At 39.7% G+C, this 18,355-nt stretch overlaps 1 protein-coding gene across 1 annotated transcript in view; it reads left to right on the top strand.

Annotated features, from left to right (window-relative positions):
- Positions 1-18,355, top strand: part of LOC135502218 (ankyrin repeat and KH domain-containing protein 1-like) — a 334,848-nt gene that overhangs the window by 69,071 nt on the left and 247,422 nt on the right. Inside the window, exon 5 of the mRNA XM_064794875.1 lies at positions 1,871-2,022. Coding sequence (XP_064650945.1) covers positions 1,871-2,022 — 152 coding nt within the window. The remainder of the gene's footprint in view (positions 1-1,870; positions 2,023-18,355) is intronic.

Here is an 18,355-nt window from a genome sequence, read left to right as displayed (position 1 = left end):
TTGTGAATCCATTTTATTATACGTAAAATTATTTTTAAACGTCATCATCATTTTATTTATAGAAAAATGAAAATGTATTAAATATACGTTTTTTAATTTTTAATAAGTAAAAACCTATTAAAAATTTCAAAAAAAAAATTTCAATCAAAAGACCTCTCTTACACCAAGCCAAAGAAGGAGGTTAAAATATAATTTTCCGTATAAAAATGAACGTTCACAAGAGAAAATTTTGGATTTTCTCAAAAATTAGTGAAATTTAATCTCCTCGGTAACACCACTTGGTCGAAATTTTGGAAATAGGGCTCACCACACCCATAATAATTTCAAAACTATTATGAGTGTGATCTTTTATTTATAAAAAAAATTATATTTTTTCAAGTTCAATCCAATTTCGACCACATAATTTTAAATCTCGAGTGTGTTGATAAATCTGTCTGAGAAATTTAGGTCAACGTGTCTGGGATAAGTAGTTAGTTCAAATTTGATGTATGTGCGTATGTATGTATGTATGTATGATGTATGTAAATCTATAAGCTTGGATGAGACAAAACCTTGTCAACCCTCGTCAAAACCCCCTAAGTTAAACTCTATTCAAAAACCCCCTATTAAATTTGTTACATAGTTCATTTTTATTTATATAAAAATTCTGTTAAATCAAATTTTTAAAAAACTTTCATTTGTCAAGTTGTGTGATTCCTGACAAATCGAAAATGTACCGCATTTCTTTGTTTTTTGGGCTGTTCATTTTATTTAACCTAAAGTAATAATGATTGACGCTGTCGAACATAATTTCTATTTTTCTACTTATATATTTAGGATTGATAAAATAGATTTTATCTGTAGAATCTACTAATGTTATTACACTTTCGTTTATATCCTTAATTTTATACAATTTTTTTAAATTCTAGATTACGAATTCCAACAATATAATTTTCTTTATGAATGTTTCTTTCAATTTCATCACTATCAGGAAAATCCATTTATTATTAAGAAAATTTCAAAGTTTTAGTTTTTGTTTTTAATCGACATTTCTATCAATCGTAGTTTTTGATCACATGTACGAGTTTTGTGAAACATGACCAACAAAGTTTTTGATCACATGTAGGATCTTACGTTTTTTACAATTTGGACACTTTTTTCATGTTTTGTTTATTTTATGAAAAATTGTTTTTTGTTTTGTTTGTTTTTATTCATTTATGAAAAATTGTTTTTTTATTTTATGAAAAATTGTTTTTTTAAATTTTATGAACTTTGTGACATGACTAGAGTTTGACTAGCGTGTTTTTGACTAGGGTTTGACTTGATTTAATATGACTAGGACTTGACTTGATTTAATATGACTAGGGTTTGACTGGTTTTTTTTAAATAGAGTTTAACTAGGGGCTTTTTGACTGGGGATTGACTAGGATTTGACTCGTCCAAGCTTGTAGATTTACATACATCACAAAGGTTAGTTTTGTTCTTTAAGGATAAAATTGACCTATTCACTCGAGTTAGTCACACGGACTGCATGAATCAGCTGTGTGGTTCTTTGTGTACCAGTCTACAGACTTTACATGTTGTAGTAAAGTATGTAAAGTATAAGGATAATGCATGCTAGGTTATTTCATTTTTGTATTTGAAATATTGCAACTTTGATTGGGAAAAACACTTGCGTTTTTCCCTAATTGATAGGTTTTGGCCTTTTTTTACTATAATATTCGTATATATGGTAGATTGCATTATCCTTATACTTGTCATCTTGTTGATGAATACTCCTATTCGATATAATATGCTTATAAATTCTGTTGAAATTTGAATCAAACCATTTTGACCGACATTACTTCTTTAACATAATATCTTATTGCTTATGACTTATATTCCTTTACAGTGACCACCAGTCCACCGCAACCTGTCATGACTGCAGCTGCCATGACTGCAGCTGCCATTGGAGCCTCCGTAGCAGTACCAGTTGTGGTTGTCATAGCAATCATAAGTGCAATCGTGTTCATTCGCAAAAAACGTAAAAGAAGAAGATCACAAGTGAGTTTTTGAAGAGTTTTTGTAAAGCTATCTAGCACTTCTCTTTGAAAGAGCTAGTAACGCCAATTTGGTTTGCTGTGTAAAAATTACTAAACGCCGATTTCTTCAAAGTGTTTTTTCCGGAATCTGATATTGGAAACTAACACAGTTCCTAGCCTTGAGATGTGGCCAATCAAGTAAAGAACCGTTACTTCATTTGAGCCCTTGGAAATATTTGAGAAGCCTGAGCAGGGGCCAATATAATTTTGTCTGATAGAAAATGTTGAATGAAATTGGCCCGGAGAGATAATATATGAACCAAAATAACTGAAAGACTTCATTAAAATTCATCGAGAAATATGCCGTAAAGAGTGGTAAAGGTTTACTGTAGAGAGCAGAACATTTTCGCGGGGTGAAATTTTCGCGAATGCCGGCCGATGGACATATATATTCGCAGCATAATATTTTCTCGAGTCAAGAATGTTTTTCACACTAAAATAAAAATCGTCTATTTTGCCAAAAGCTACTACTGGTGAATAGGTACTGAATTGTGCGTGTCTATACAGTATATTCAAATTCATTGTCAACATGTTTCAATGTATAGCGAAATAGCACAAAAATGAGCATTAATTTAGGCAAAAGTCATTGAAGATGTGTGGAATTTGTATTTATCAGGTGCAAGGGTAAACGCAGTCTCTAACTAATTACCACTCTATGGTTCAGTAAGCTTAGAATTACATACGGCCTAGCTGGATGCATTGCCTGTGGAGACATGGCAACAATGATATGGAGTTCTTAGCAAGAGTTTTTCGCGTCAGAATATTTTCGCGAGCACGACCTTCTCACGAAATTCGCGAAAATATCCCGCACAATAAATGTTTCCGTTCTACAATATACTGTCTTCTCCCACTTTACCGAGCGCGGCTGAATCGTAAAATGACTAAGTCCGAATGAATAGGCCGATTTTACTGGTGGCAGTCGAACATTAGAAAGAACAGCCACAGCTGATAATTGACTCCATTTTCGTGGGTAATGCCAATGCCTTCCACGTAAGTGGATAAAAGACATGAACATTGACATGGAGTAGTCCTGTACTGAATGAATGAATACAATACTACTAGCGTCCTAATTTTATGCCTATAGTGTGGGTTGACCAGAAATTTCTAATCTGGGGTCTATGATAAAGCCAGCTTCATGAGTCAGCAGAATGTCCCAATAAAGAAGTCTTGCTGTCACCGAATAAATTAAAGAAGATCACGGATTTACTTATCAATTTACCAATCAATTTTATTATCCAAACGAGGTTTACACGTCATCATCCATAACATCATCATCCTCTTCTCCTTCCGAAAACTCAATCCCTTAAACAAACTGCTCAATCTCATCATATACCATCTCTACCCCCTCCCCGACTTGGTCATCGTCCTCAGGAACTAGGCCACTGGCTCTCCAACCGTTCATAATCGTCTGTTGTGTGACCCTTTCCAAGCCGAGGCTGATCATCCTGACCTCTTTCCGCCTGGTGATCCGCTCACAATGTCCCTGATCATCGGTGTGGCCGATTTTCCACACTTTCCAAATGGTCCTCAGGTGACACTTGAAGCTCCTGGTCAAGTCCAAGGGCTGCAGCAGCTAAGTACATCGTCCTGGGATAAAAGTGTCTGTCCCATTCTCTGCGGTGATTGCTGATTTCGATACGCCGGATACCTGTCTAAAAGTAACAGGAACGTGGCCCCTCCTACAAATGGCACAATTAGGGCCTGCAACCACTCGATTAGCGGTTGGTGTCGGGCCCAACCCTTTGGACTACCAGTTACCTTGGAAAGCAAACAACAAGTATGAATATTTACATTACTTTTCTGAAAAATGTCAGATATGCACAATGTTTTGGTTGCATCCATGACAAACCTACAACAATTTTAGTCATAGCAGTTTGGATTTTCCTAGAAAATACTACCATTACCTAGAATGTCAGACCGTCAATGACAACACTGATGACGTCAGGTACTAGTCCTGTACTACAACCACGAACTTGTATTCTATGCCAATACTCACTCGCACATTGTCTGGAGCATCCGACTGAAGCTGCCGAATGACGTCACCATCTAGTGCCAAGCCTCAGGGGTTGACCTCGGCTCGTCCTTTTCGTCCGTCTGTCGTTACTACTAGAGTCACCGTGCATCCAAGTTTCGGGTTGCTTTGGGATGACCTAATGTCAACATTCTGAGACCCAGTCGTTTCCATTGTTGATCTTGGCACCATATCAAACGACACGAACGTCTCATTCATTTTCATGATGACATCAAAATCAGCGTCTCTGATGAGGTCGGCAAACTCTCCCGGTAATCGGCAACCAAAGCCTGGGCGTTGTAAGGTAACCCATTTGAATATTTGGTCTTCCTTCGATAGCTGATTTGTTTCCTGAAATGAAATTTGCATATTACTAAAATTCACCGAATACAATCCATTTCGTACGTTTAGGCCGATCCATGCAACTGAGGAATAAAGCTCACCTTTCCATAAAGTTGCTAAGCCAATGTGGAGATGCATAGAAAAGGTATCGCAGGGGTCTCTGTTCTTGTCTTTCGGCCTTCGTTTCGATCGGAAGCTCTGCCCACCATTGCCGAAATTCTCTTCCAGCTTGCCCTTTAATATCCTCACCGGAACCAGGGAAACCAAGTCTACGGCACTCAAGGAACCAGGTGTTCGAATTGTTTTCCATTTCGGGCCAGTATGCTGAAATAAAAAAGCTAACACGTTTAACATCTTAGGAAATATTGATTGGCGATGACCACAGGTATGAACGAAATGTTAGTCCTAGGAATAAAGGTCCCAGGAACAATAATACTGATATAGTTAAAGACATGGTCAGGGTCAGTCGCTTTGATGTATCATGCGACTTATTCTTCTGTCCATGACACAGAAGCGGACTTATTCCAGGCCATATAGGTCAACAAAGAAGGAAATTCATTTAGCGAGGGATAAAATGCTTGAAGAAACACTACCTTGTGCATCAGTGCCGTGTTCCCGTTGTCTCATCAGTCTTCTATGGTCTTGAGTTGATTTATCTCGGAGGGCACACAAGTCATCCTGTGTGCTTATCCAACGTCTAAATGTCTGCGGTGCTATGCGGTGGTGTCTAGCAAAGGATATCGCAGTTTCAGCATGACGTAATCATATAGCATGCTCCAATTGGTATGTCTCGATAAGGTCAGTCTTTTGATTGAGACTGTAGCTTTTATTGTGCCTACGTGCATACGGTACAGCCTGGTTAGCATCATCTACATCATTTTCATCATCAGCAGTGGTATCTGGGTCAGGGCTGCCAACATCATCCCCATGCTCCATTCCATACGTTTAGATCATCAGGGTGCCTTCTAGGCCTACCCACAAAATTCATCGGATTGCGTGCAACTTACCGGAAGAACGTGGTCAAAGCAAGTTGGTAGAAAACAATTATGACATTTGACACAAAAGTGCCCTTTATTGGACTTCCCCCACAAGAAAATGATTCCATAATCGATTAGATAAAATAAATTCATTTGAAAGACTCTGGATTGGTCAACCATTTACATGGACTTGCAATAGACTTACGTAACTTGAATAATCATCACCCTGACTGCAGGGATTACTGGCCCTGGCCGCGACCAGGCGTTATTGAATTGACAACATTTACATGGTTGTCTTCCTATAACCATCGATCACTATGGCCGGTGTAATATTTTTGAGTGTTTCTGTTTTTGAGTGTTCCCCTCTCATTGTTTGGGAACGCTCAAAAATAGATTGACAAGTTTTTCTGTGTATCCCCCCTATTGAAAAGTCGTGGTCTCTCTAGCTGCCTATTGTTTGGAAACACTGACACATGGGAAACATCACAGATGTTACACCGGTATTTTAGAACGCTCCTCGAAATTGAGGAACTCCTTTAGCCCATTGTTGTCATCTCAAGGAGGCCTTACTGGATTTTAGAATGCACCTCCAAATCCTCATGAAGGTCTCCTTAAAATCGCTTCCTTAGCTTAAGGGAGGGTCGATTTTAGAATGCGCCTTTCGGGAAAGGAATTCCTCAATTTGGGTGAGGATCTCCTTTATTCCTAAGGATGGTCCGGACCTTCCTTAAGAGCCTCCTCGGGCGACCAACTCGCTCCTTTCGCCACTGGACTTCCACCGGTAATGATGGCTGCGTACGTAAACCGCATTGAAAATATAAGAAGACTGGTGGATATCGAAAATGGACACCCCCGTAGGGTCCGCCATCTCCATTATGTGGACCCCGATGAGAACAGGACGGACGAAGACTTCAGAAAGCGGTACCGATTCAAGAGAGACGGTTTTACACGAATTCTCGACATTTTACGAGATGACTTACCCGAACCAGTGAATAACCGTGGAAATCCGGTGCCGCCAAGTTTGCAACTCAGAATTGCTTTGCGATTCTATGCCACAGGTAGTTTCCAAATTGTAGCTGGAGATTTACTACAAATTTCCCAGTCGTCTGTGAGCAAAATCGTTGCTAATGTTTCACGAGCTATTGCCAGAAAACGAGGCGATTTGATACAGTTTCCAGAGGGACAAGCAGTAACGGCTATGCAAGCCAAGTATTATGAGATTGCCGAGTTTCCACTTGTTGTAGGCTGTGTGGATGGTACGCACACTCCCATACAAGCTCCAAATCTGGAAAATCGGGAGATATATAGGTGTCGGAAATCGTTTATGTCGCTGAATGTGCAGGGGATAAGTGATGCAAACCTGAAGTTCATCAACATAGTCGTGAGGTGGCCTGGTTCTACTCACGATGCACGCATATTTGACAACAACCTGATTTGTACCAGATTCGAAAATAATGAACTGACCGGTTTGTTGCTTGGGGACCCAGGGTATCCTTGTCGGCCATTTCTTATGACACCATTCAGGAATCCCAATGGACCAGCGGAAAACAGCTTCAATCGCGCACAGAGGAGAACCCGATCACTCGTTGAACGCATGTTCGGTGTATGGAAGCGTCGTTTTCCATGTCTGAAATTCGGGATCCACTGCAAATTAACGACCACTATGGCAGTAATTGTAGCCACAGCTGTACTTCACAATATTGCGACGGATTTACGTGAGGACGATTTTCCTGATGAAAATAATGAAGCTGAAATGGAAGGTATTGGCGACGTGGACAACGCCGCATTACATGATGTGCTTGGAAATGCAATGAGGCAAACAATAGTTCAGCGGTATTTTCAATGAATGACAAAAGACATTCAGGTACATTTCAATTAATCATTTATTTCATCTGATGATAGACGTTATACAACGGATACGTTTGATTTGACTCATTTGATGTTGAACTTGTTTTCTCCTGGAGACTTTCAAGGAAGTGCTGTTGCATTCTGAGGACTTTCATTTTTTCTCGGTGTTCCTCCTGATGAAATTCTATTTGCTGTTTCAAGCATTTAACCTGCAGCTCGTATTCGATCTCCTGCATGCGAACTACTTTGCCGAATGCGCATGATGACGTTGGACTGTCTGTTGCTTCCACATATTTCCGTTTGGCTTTCCCCTGCGATCCAGGTTTGACTGTCGATGTGGACTGCTTTGGTTCAGAAAACCCCTCTTCCTCAACATCCTTCAGCGTTACAGTCGCAGTGGCAGCTCGTGGAACCCCGGTTTCTTGTGGACATGTAAAACCAAAAATAGGATAATTTTATAAAACAAATGCAGCGAAATGATGATCTTAACGTAATTTAAATCACAGAACGTCAAATGGTTTTATGCTGCCAGTGAGGATAGGCCTGTTTGAATGTCATATTTACATGTGCACCATCTCTATTACTTTACAGCTAAACTCTCTCTTTTCACTTCTATAACTTTACTTAATAACTGCCGTCAACTGTCGTATTATTTCAACAACATTCCTGAAAGAAATGGGAGTCACGAAACGTTCTGAATCTGACATTTCTGGTTATTTTTACCAGTACCGGTAGTTTTATGGAAGTGAAACTAGAGTAAGTTAAAATACTTCTTGGTGGGGTAGCCCTCGTCACATTCGGAACGACATGAGGCAAACTGCTTTTCTGTCTACGTGATGGTGCATTTTACCATTGAAAAATAAACTATCTACCTTGTCCATGGTATCCCGCATCATCGTCAAATTCGTTATCCAAGGGTCGTAATACGTCTCTGCAAATTGATGTCACAAGGTGGGATGCGTCATCTGCCTTGGCGGCAGGATCAGCGGGACCTCCACCTGTCCGGTACCGATCTTTCTTTTCTTTGCTGACGTCCTTCTTTGCCTTGGCTTTCGTGTTGTCCCACAGTTTCTTGAGTGCCTTCACATTGGACGGTTCCAATCCTTTCTGTTGATTGAACCCATCTACGATCCGATCCCAAGCCTGATTCTTGGCTTTTAATACACCCGATGTGTTCTGCTTCAGTTCGACGACACACTTTTCTTTTTCGATAAGTTCGAGCAGCACATTTCTCTCGATATCCGAAAAAGTCCTCCGTTTCTTGGCTTCAGTACGTCTTGAGTCGTCCATAATTTCAGCCGTAATGGGGCCTCTGGTGCACTTGGAGCGACGGGGCGGGCTTTTATTTTAACCTTCAGAACCAAGCGCAATAAACCAACCGCAATGAATTACTTGTTACATCAGATCACGGCATTGTTCGCCAGCCCAGGAAACATTGAGGTCGACCTGGAGTGAGGATTTCCTTGCGAAAGGACGCCTCCAAGGCTACCTTTAACTGAAGGAACTCCTCCAATAAAGGACGAGTCGAGGAAGGTTCTAAAATTGATCTTGGATAAGGACGCCTTACAGGAGGCGGCTTTGAATTAAGGCGTCCTCACAGAAGGCCTCCTTAACCCCAAAATAAAGGAGCGTTCTAAAATACCGGCGAACTGGCTGTCATATTGAATGTTTGCAGTCCACCGGTAAAAAACTACAGACTGCCATGTTTCTGGAGTTGAAAAAGTGTCAAATACACGAAACGTCGAGAATACGTATATCGTTGCATGTGTTTTATTCACTATAATATGTTTCTGGAGTTGGTCATTTTCGAGCCATTTTCCTGGCGCTCGGTTAGTGGGAGAAGACAGTATATCAATGCACTATGTGAATGGACACGAATACATGTAAAATTTTACTTGTAGCTATGATCCGCCGATCCACCGTCGTTGTTCGTATATCCATCCTTCACCGCTGATAAACTCCCCCCTGATAGGCCGCCAGAAGGGCTGTTATCGGTAGTCTCCCTGCATTCCCTTCCTTTCCCAACCGTCCATGTCGCGACTTCACTAACATTACACTCACTCGTGGTTGTCGCACGAGACACGCACTGAACGCCATCATAATGGAAGACCAGGTGTTCAATGAGTAACGGTTCCAGGGATGCTGACCTGACCCAAATGCACAGTGCATGTTGTATAGTAGAAGGGCAACCTGATTCTGAGGTTGGCACTGTCAATTCAGGCCGTCATTTAATTACTTTGCTTCGAGTAATTTGATTGGCAACCCGTTTATGATGGCGCGTCCGACGGATTTTCTGGCCCTTTTTGTTGACGGTGAAAGGAGGGTAGAAGGGTAAATGATGTACGATTAATACGAATAATATCTGCGAAATAGCCTAAGAAAACTTCGTTTTCTTGCCCAAACCACACATATTTCAACTTGTCAAAACGCCACTATTACCCTTCTACTACACCCTGTAAACAGCATTCTCGGCAACAATGGGTTATTTACACATAGTATCGATTCTCGCTATGTACATTTGGTAAAGCTTATGTTAGTAATAGTAAAATTAACACGAAATAAATGATTTATTACCCATTAACAACACAACATAAGAATATGTTTACGTATGACTTTTTTAACTTTGATGTTTATGTTACCCCTAATAGTGTTTTCACTCAAAAATAATTTAAAATAACTCCTGGGTTATTAAGATTGAAAAATAGTAAGGACTGTCTATGACTGATTAATAACCCACTATCGTTTTACCAGAATCAATTTAATCTGGCTGTATGGTTTGCAACAACTGGTTGTGGGGTTTCAATTAATGACCATTTAAACCACAACGATCCAATGATAAGATCATTTTACAGATTTCATGCTTATTATCAAATATGCAAAATCATGAAAAACCTAGAGATACAACCACTAGTTGAAACAATTTTCAACGAATTTAACAATAACATAAATCGTACTAAACTAGGAGAGTTATTGAGTGAGTTTAAGCTAAATAATGATTATGATTTCTCAGTGTTTGTAAGTAATGGGGGGGGGGGGGGACTTTCTGGAGTGTACCGGATTACGACCCGGCGATAACAGATCCAGGTTATTACATAGATAAATAAAAATCAATTATTTGTTAATGAAAGCTCATCAGAGCAGAATGCTTCCAATGTTTAATGACCATTGGGATGCTGGTATATATTATATGGTTAATTTCAAATACCCAGATGTCTGGATTATGTATTATGTTAATCAACATAAAATGTAATTGATGTGATAGAACCGAAACCATGTCGAACATACCAACAGTTTAGGACTCTGAAGTCATCAGGTTTTGCAAATCCAGGGATAGAGAGATTGAATGACTCTATCAGAACTTATGTTTATTGTATACCGGGCACGCAGGCATTCACCAAATCTCCAATTACAGGGCGGGTAGGAACACAATTAGATGCACTAAAAGAATTTAATACACTTTTACAAGATTCCATTGACAAACATCCTGATGTTCCAACTTCAATTGATATGTACCAGAAATCATTATCGGATACACATACACGACTGGGGCTGTACATCATTTGATCAGACATGGCACTCAAAATGGGTAAGATAGTTAATTACAATAATAATATCTTTACTGCACCAACTAATGCTAAATTTGGTAAGATTAATGTAAATGGTAAAAAAACTTTACCTCCTCCAATGATGGAAGGACCAAGTGTTAAGAAAATAAGAGTGAAGACCATGGCATCGTCAATAGAGCTAAGCTCGACTAATGATGCAATTATGAAGATAACTATTAGTAGTGTTGATCACAGTACAGTAAGACTCCGGTTACTACCATGACTATTGTTGAAGGTAAACCTATTACTGATGAACCAAATGACACACTCGATACAATTAAATTCTTATTGTACACAGTGGTCGGTAGTTTGGTTGTTCTACTTGTTAAATAAATATGGATGAAGGAGAAGTAGAAGGTGAAGAAAGTATGCCATTGCAGCACATAGAAGATTATGAAACTAGAACTAATCGTGACAATATGATGTTTTTTAAAAATCCAGTTTTTGATGAGGAAGATTATGAAACTTCATTGAACACAAATGGAAGTGAAGGAACTGACACAAGGTACAACACAAATTTAGATCAAGAATCATGAGATACACTAAAATCTTGTAATGAATTCAGTGGTAATCCTGATCCTGGTTCAAATTAGTTGAGATAATTATTGAGACTGAATCTGATGAAATTTAGAAATGAAAGACTGAAAGACAAGATCCCGGGCTATGAGGCTGAAGCTTCAATAAGTGAGAACTTGAAAATTCTAAGATCTCCTAAATTCCTAAAGGGCAGCAAATTTAAGTTTACACCCAGACAATTAAAGAATCTGCCTAAACTCGTTTTTTTCTCTGACAGAAAATAGTGAAACTGAAAATCGGGAAATCATACAATATACTCTAATCTCCCACTTACCTGTCCCATTCCTGAACCCAGAAAATCATCAGAAAATCCTAAGTCCAATAAAATGGGGTGGGGTATGGTCGGAAACAGAATGCCCTGGATCAATATTATAATTGTTCTGTCGACTTCCTTGTCACACCCCAGAGCCTGGCAAAGAATTACACTAGGCCTAATCGGGTGAGGTTACGGATGACCTCAGTGACATAACAATTACGTATTCTCCAAAACAGTATAAGAGAAGTTGGACAGTTCTTGTGTACTCATTGATGTTTTTGTCAGAGGTTCGATTTGTTAATCGACGAGATGCGTTTGTTTTGGATTTTTTGCTTTGCCATTGGATTTTGGGTCGTGAATTCGATGGATAACGGTGACGACGGTGATGGTGGCGGTAATGGTGGGCATGGTGATGGTGGTGACGACGGAGGTAATAATGGTGCGGCTAACGAAGGCCAAGAAAGGAGACATCTTCATGGCTACAGCTTGAATCAGCGTTTGGACTACGTGGATACTTTTAGGCTGCACCATGCGATGGGCATTGCGCATGCCCGGTCTTGTCGTTCTTTTGCCGTACATCACCGCATCCATCCAAGGACATTATCAAGATGGCTAGACCAGTATGAAGAGATGTCGGAACGCCGCGACAGGTGCACCCAAATTGAGAGGAGACGGCGGAGGATTCGGCAGCATGGCAATGATGAACAAGGTAACTCATTTTTGTCAGGAATTTACGAAAGATGTACAATTTTAAGTGAAGTAGGCCCATAAGATTAAGGCCTGTACTCACTGACGCGTTTTTCCGCCGCATTTTCACCGCCGGGCGGGGAATCCTTTGTTCACCTAATGAATAACAATTGATTTCCGCGCCTCGGTGAAAACGCGGCGCAAAAGCGCGACAGTGAGTTCAGGCTTTCACTGTGAAATGAGGTTTTATCCATAGTTCGACATTATTCAGGGACTCTTCTTAGATTTCAGGCATACTCTACTCTTCTCCCCCTCCGATTCATCCCTTCACCGTCTGCTTGATAGGCCTACCGTTTGTCCTTTTCAGCGTTTTGGGCAGACATGGAAAATCAGCTCAACGACTGGTTTATTCAACGCCGCCAGCATGGAATTCCAGTATCCGGGATCGATCTCCAGTCACAAGCAGCCAGAGAATACAGACAATGGTGGACTAATCTGACGGAGGAACAAAGGCAGCAGACGAGAGCGCAAAGGCCTCGCAATCAGGATTTCCGAGCGTCAGATCACTGGCTGACCCGATTCAAAGAAAGGTAAAAACAACGAAGCCATTTCGTAAATTGGTATCTCACTTGGGTTGGGTTCTCTCACAACTTTTGTTCTGCCATAATGGAATAATGGGCCCAATGACCAAGAAATGGACAGTAATGGGGGAGTAAGCTACGTTTTTCAAAGCTAAAAGTGGTCTCCTTTTCCTTTCAGAAAAAGAATAAGCCATCGAAGAAAGAATAAGAACACGCGAACCCTCCCCGACAACGCTATGGAAATAGCGGCCGTCTATCGTAGGGAAACGTCTCAAATCATCCAAAATGGAAATTTCCATGTGATCATCAACATGGATGAAACATTTGTCAACTTTGACATGGTGCCGAAAACCACAATGGCTACAACAGGATCACATTCGATCGACATCAGATCCTCAAGAGGGAACGGGAAGATTGGATGCACGGTAACCTTGGCCGTCTCCAGCGATGGACGAAAACTACCAGCTGAGGTCAACTTTAGGGGCTTGGATGCTGAAGGCGAAGTTATTGCAGAACTGCGAGCCCATGCTCCCCAGAACGTGCGAGTAAGTAAACCTTTTCATTAACTAATCCTGGTTTATTAGCTGTTAGATGACCATATCATCTTCAACTGCCAATGGAGCTAGCTCTATGATCTGCCTGCTCCTCGTGTTTAATGGTCTTTTTACGAATCCTGTTCTATTTTTAGAATCATTGCAGTACGTTGATCTTTGAAACCATTTCCCAAAGCTATCAGCTGGCTGAGCAACAATACAATCGGAGAATGAGTCATACATTTTCATGAATTGCACCGATTTATTCTTTATTTCTAAACGAAACGTTTTAATCTTAGGTTACAGGTACTCCGAATGGCTGGGCAAGACATCAGTCATTGATCGAATGGTTGCAAGCCATTGTTGTGCCATTTATTGCCGGAGCAACCTTTCTCCTCATCTTGGATCGCTACCCTGCCCATAGACATCATCTGTTTACGGAGGAAATTCCGCGGCAAAATGGACAGGATTCGTTCATTCCTGGACGATGCACTTCAATTTTGCAACCTTTGGACTTAACTGTAAATCGCAGTTTTAAATGTCATCTCAGATTGGTGTGGAAAGCCTGGAAGATTGGACATACCGAAGATGATGGACACTGTGATCAGATTTCCCGCCAGGATGTAGTACGTATGATCAGTCTCGCCTGGGAAAGAGTGGCATTCCAAGTGATAGTCAGTGGGTGGAGACTAAGTGGACTTCTTCCGGACGGGAATGACGACCCAGTGATCCCGCATCCAGCAGATGGGGAACTTGAAGAGGTTAATGATGAGCTTGAGTTTGACCCTGATGACGCTGATGTTGACTTTCATGATGAATAAAACCTTATCAGAATGTTAATCTTCTGTTCAATTTTTCTTTAATGCCCATTATCAGGCAGTAGATCACCCTGTTCTTTCGTCCCAGTTCCAATCTAGTGACTTTACCCTTCCATGTCAAAGACGAGGCCACTCTTTTTAACTACAGGTGATGAAATCAACAATCAGGCCCGATCACAGTTTAAAGACTCCTTGTGGGTGTTCCTAGACCACTTCACTGCTTAACTGCAGAATAGCCAGGACTCTTCTATAATCACCCTTATTCCATTGGGCAATTGATCGGTTGTAGTAGCTCCCATTGTGTAAATACAGTGTGTTAAATGGTGAACGAATCGCCACAGTGATCTTGAGCTGTTACGAAACCGTGACCCTAATTGCCCCGGTCGCCCAGCCGCAGTACACGTAAACGACTACGTGACTAGGCAAGATTGTCGTAAAGCCTTACAGTGTCCATTGTCATGTCACTACTCCAGGCTGTTCCATAAATTGAGCTCTGCCCCAACCAAAATTAGCAATATTCGGACTTAGTCACTTGCGATAGGGTTTGGAAATGGGACAGGTAAGTGGGAGATTAGAGTATTAAGAATGATCTCTTCATGCCTGGTAAGGTTAAAAATGGAGAACTAGTTTGGTTAAAATAACGGATAGGAATGGTCGTCTTCTAGCCAGATCAACAATTAAAGGATCTACTGGGGGTAAATATGTATTGATGAAATTAGATGATATGAATATATTCTTTTAAAGATGAAGGTTTAATTACTGATAGGAGAAGAGTACTAGAAGCTAAAGCTCAAAAGAAATAACAACAGCGAAAATATGCAGCTGATTTCCTCAATAGACTAAGTGGTAGAGTTCAAACAACAGAAGTAGAACCACAGGATCAGTTTGAAATGCATAATACTGTTCATGAATTACAGCCCCCTTCCCCAACACGAACCCGAATAAACAGGCCAACACCGCAGAGATCAAATGTTATTAATATAATCGAAGATACAATTAACAGTGATGATGGAAGCAGTCTAGACCAACTAATCAGTAAATTGATAGACGCAACTGATGAAAAATTAAGAACACTAGGGTTCACAGATAATGCCTTGAGAGAAGTTAGAGCGTTTAAAAAAGGCGGGAGATGATTAAACCTTGGTTAAGATGGTAAAAGATATGAAAATACAAGAGCTTGAAGAACAGGAAGATAAATTGAAAGAGAGGTTGGACGAATACACAAAGAGACTTGAAAATCTACAAAGAGACTATCTAATAGGTATGACAGAAAATGCTGAAGAAAGCCTAGCATTAAAAGAAGAAATTGACCTGTTTAAAGTTATAGATACACTTGTTCAAGAACGTCAAAAAGCATATGAGTTGGATAGAGAAATGGAAAGTCGAGGAAACAGAATGAAAACATTTAATAATTGATGTCATTAAGAAACCAGATTCAAAGATCCCTCTAAAGGATAGACTTAAGTTACTCATCAAATTGGAAGGCTTAACAATTATTTCCTTATTAATAGCTATTGGTATGTTGGTTTTCAATTCTAGGCCTTGCTATCAATGTGGGTATCGATGCTCATAAACCTGTTCCCCAACCAGGACCAGGACCATGACATAAACCAGACCCTAAACCTTCGATACCAGATAAGGTTAAAGAAGGGCTCAAGAAGTTTGCTGAATGGCTTAAAGAAATGGCTAAGAAATCAGCTGCAGCTTTATCAGGAATAATCGGTTCTTTCGTTTCATTCCTATTGAAATCAGTAGGTGCCGTTGTTGGGTTTCTGGCACAGCATATAATCGTCCTATTGGTGATGGTTGTTAGCTCCATAATATACGGTTTAATAGAATGTGTTAAAGCCATTAAGCAAAGTAAATAGATCTGACTACGTCATGAGAGCAAAGCTCAATCAACAATAAGATTTTTTCATTCTAAATAAATAGGATGGCAACAGGAGGATTACTCAATACTAAGAGGAGAAATAAAATACCACTCGGCTTGTAGGCTGATAGGCAACATCACATTATCACTCATAATCCCTCTTCTGTTAATCCCAAAGAAACCTTGTACGTTAAAATCCCGACATTGAGAGAGAATACATTCTTTGTCCCTAAATCTCTTTTACTGTCTGCTGATGTCACCATTTCCGGGGATTCCAAAAACAGTGTGGCTGACAACCTCGGTAGAAACTTGATCTCCAAGATGGTGATTAAATGGGGAACAGAACAGATATTTGATCTCAACGAATGCAGTCATTATTCAACATTTAAAGATGTGTGGTTAGAGGAAAGAAACGATAGGGTGTTTCAAGGTATTCAATCAAAGAATCTCAGGGAGTTAAGATCTCAGCTGAAGCTGATGTTACCAGTGAAACTAGTGAGGAGAAGACACTGAAGAAACTTTTCAGTTACAAGTACAAGATAACATTAGATTTTGAATTGTTTTACACTCATGCTCCGTTTTACAAGTTTCCAATTCACGAGGAAGTGACCATTGAGGTCACACTAGCACCCAAGGAGGAAATCATAGTAACAAGCACAACTGCAAACATGATCTACAATCTTGAAAATATCTGTTTTGAATACGACACAGTAACTCACAAGACAATAGCAAGTACAATTCTGGCTTCTCAATATATTACGATTGGTTAGATCACTTCAAGACTGTCAATGTTACTTCCAATGAAACGGGAATTAATAAGAACATCAATTTTCCAAGGATGTTCATTTAAGGCATATTACTTCTATTCGTGACAGATTATGCTGATGGTGCGAGAGATGCTGAGAAGTTCGAAAACCATAATGTCACTAAAGTACAGATTACAATAGAGGGTGTTTCTAATCAAGTATTCCCAGAAGGAATGACAATTATGGACCAATGGGCGGAGATCAAGAGGCACTTCACATCTGAAGATTTGACGAAAACTCATTATTGTTACATGACAATTGAGACATACTACGGTGACACTAATCATTACGGGTTGTGGTTGGATTTGAGAACCACAGAGGACAACCGTCACCACGGTTCAAGTAAAAAGCTTCAAAACACAAGGATGGAATACAATGTAAAATGCACATAATCGTGGTTTCTGATGCTCAGGTTAACATCCAGAATTCACGGATTGTTTCTTTACAACATAAAATATTTTAGCTTCTTTACAACTTTAGATTTGCTTCTGACTAAATGGATAATCCAGAGAAGAAAGACATCATCAATACTCCGTATCAATTTGTACTATTAGCAACAACAACTATTGGTTATTCTTAATTACTAAGAAGGTTTTTAAGAATTAACATTGGTCCACCAAGTCAGGCCAACCTAGAAGAGATTCTGAATTTTAGTGGAACTGTAGCTGTTGTTAATTTAACATTAGAGTACTTTTACGACTAAGGTATCTTACCCAGAAACATAATGAAATAGATTAAACAGAATTATTAATTCAAATGAAATGATAACTGTGTTAAACATTGATTCTAAAGACCACCCAGAACAAAGTTCACGTAATTTAACTGTTAATCTTAGCACCGAATTTCAGAATGCATGTGGCATCAGATTGACTTATGCAGGAATACCTTGTTCATTTTACAACATCAGTGAGGTCAGGGATAATAACAAATTTAAAATATTAATTGGTCGTCTGTTGACAGATATCACATCTTGGACTTCATTAGCCTTGAAATGAAGAGAGAAAACGAGGCTGCTGGAGATTTTAAAAATACTGACTCTGCACTTTCATTGCACAATTACTTTAAACCACATTAGTCAGTAACAATTCCTAAACAACCTCAATTAAATGACTGCTACCAGCCAAGTGATGAAATGAAGAAATACGAGTACCTCTGGATTATCCTAGGAATGAGTGGTGTAGGGTTAGGGATTTACTACTTTATGGGTAGCAGGAGTAATTGAATTAAATTAAATTAGATCGAGTTTTGCTCTTATGACGTAGTCAGGTTCATTTATCATTTTACATTTCGGTTTAAATATGAATAAAGCCAAAGGGATGTTGCAGCCTGATGATTAATTTTGATCCTTTTTTCAACTTAGGTTTTTCTATGTAATACTGCCTTTT

Source organism: Lineus longissimus, chromosome 18 (assembly GCF_910592395.1).
Source record: "Lineus longissimus chromosome 18, tnLinLong1.2, whole genome shotgun sequence".
In the NCBI taxonomy this organism is placed as follows: Eukaryota; Metazoa; Nemertea; class Pilidiophora; order Heteronemertea; family Lineidae; genus Lineus; species Lineus longissimus.
This window is presented reverse-complemented; position numbering and strand designations above follow the sequence as displayed.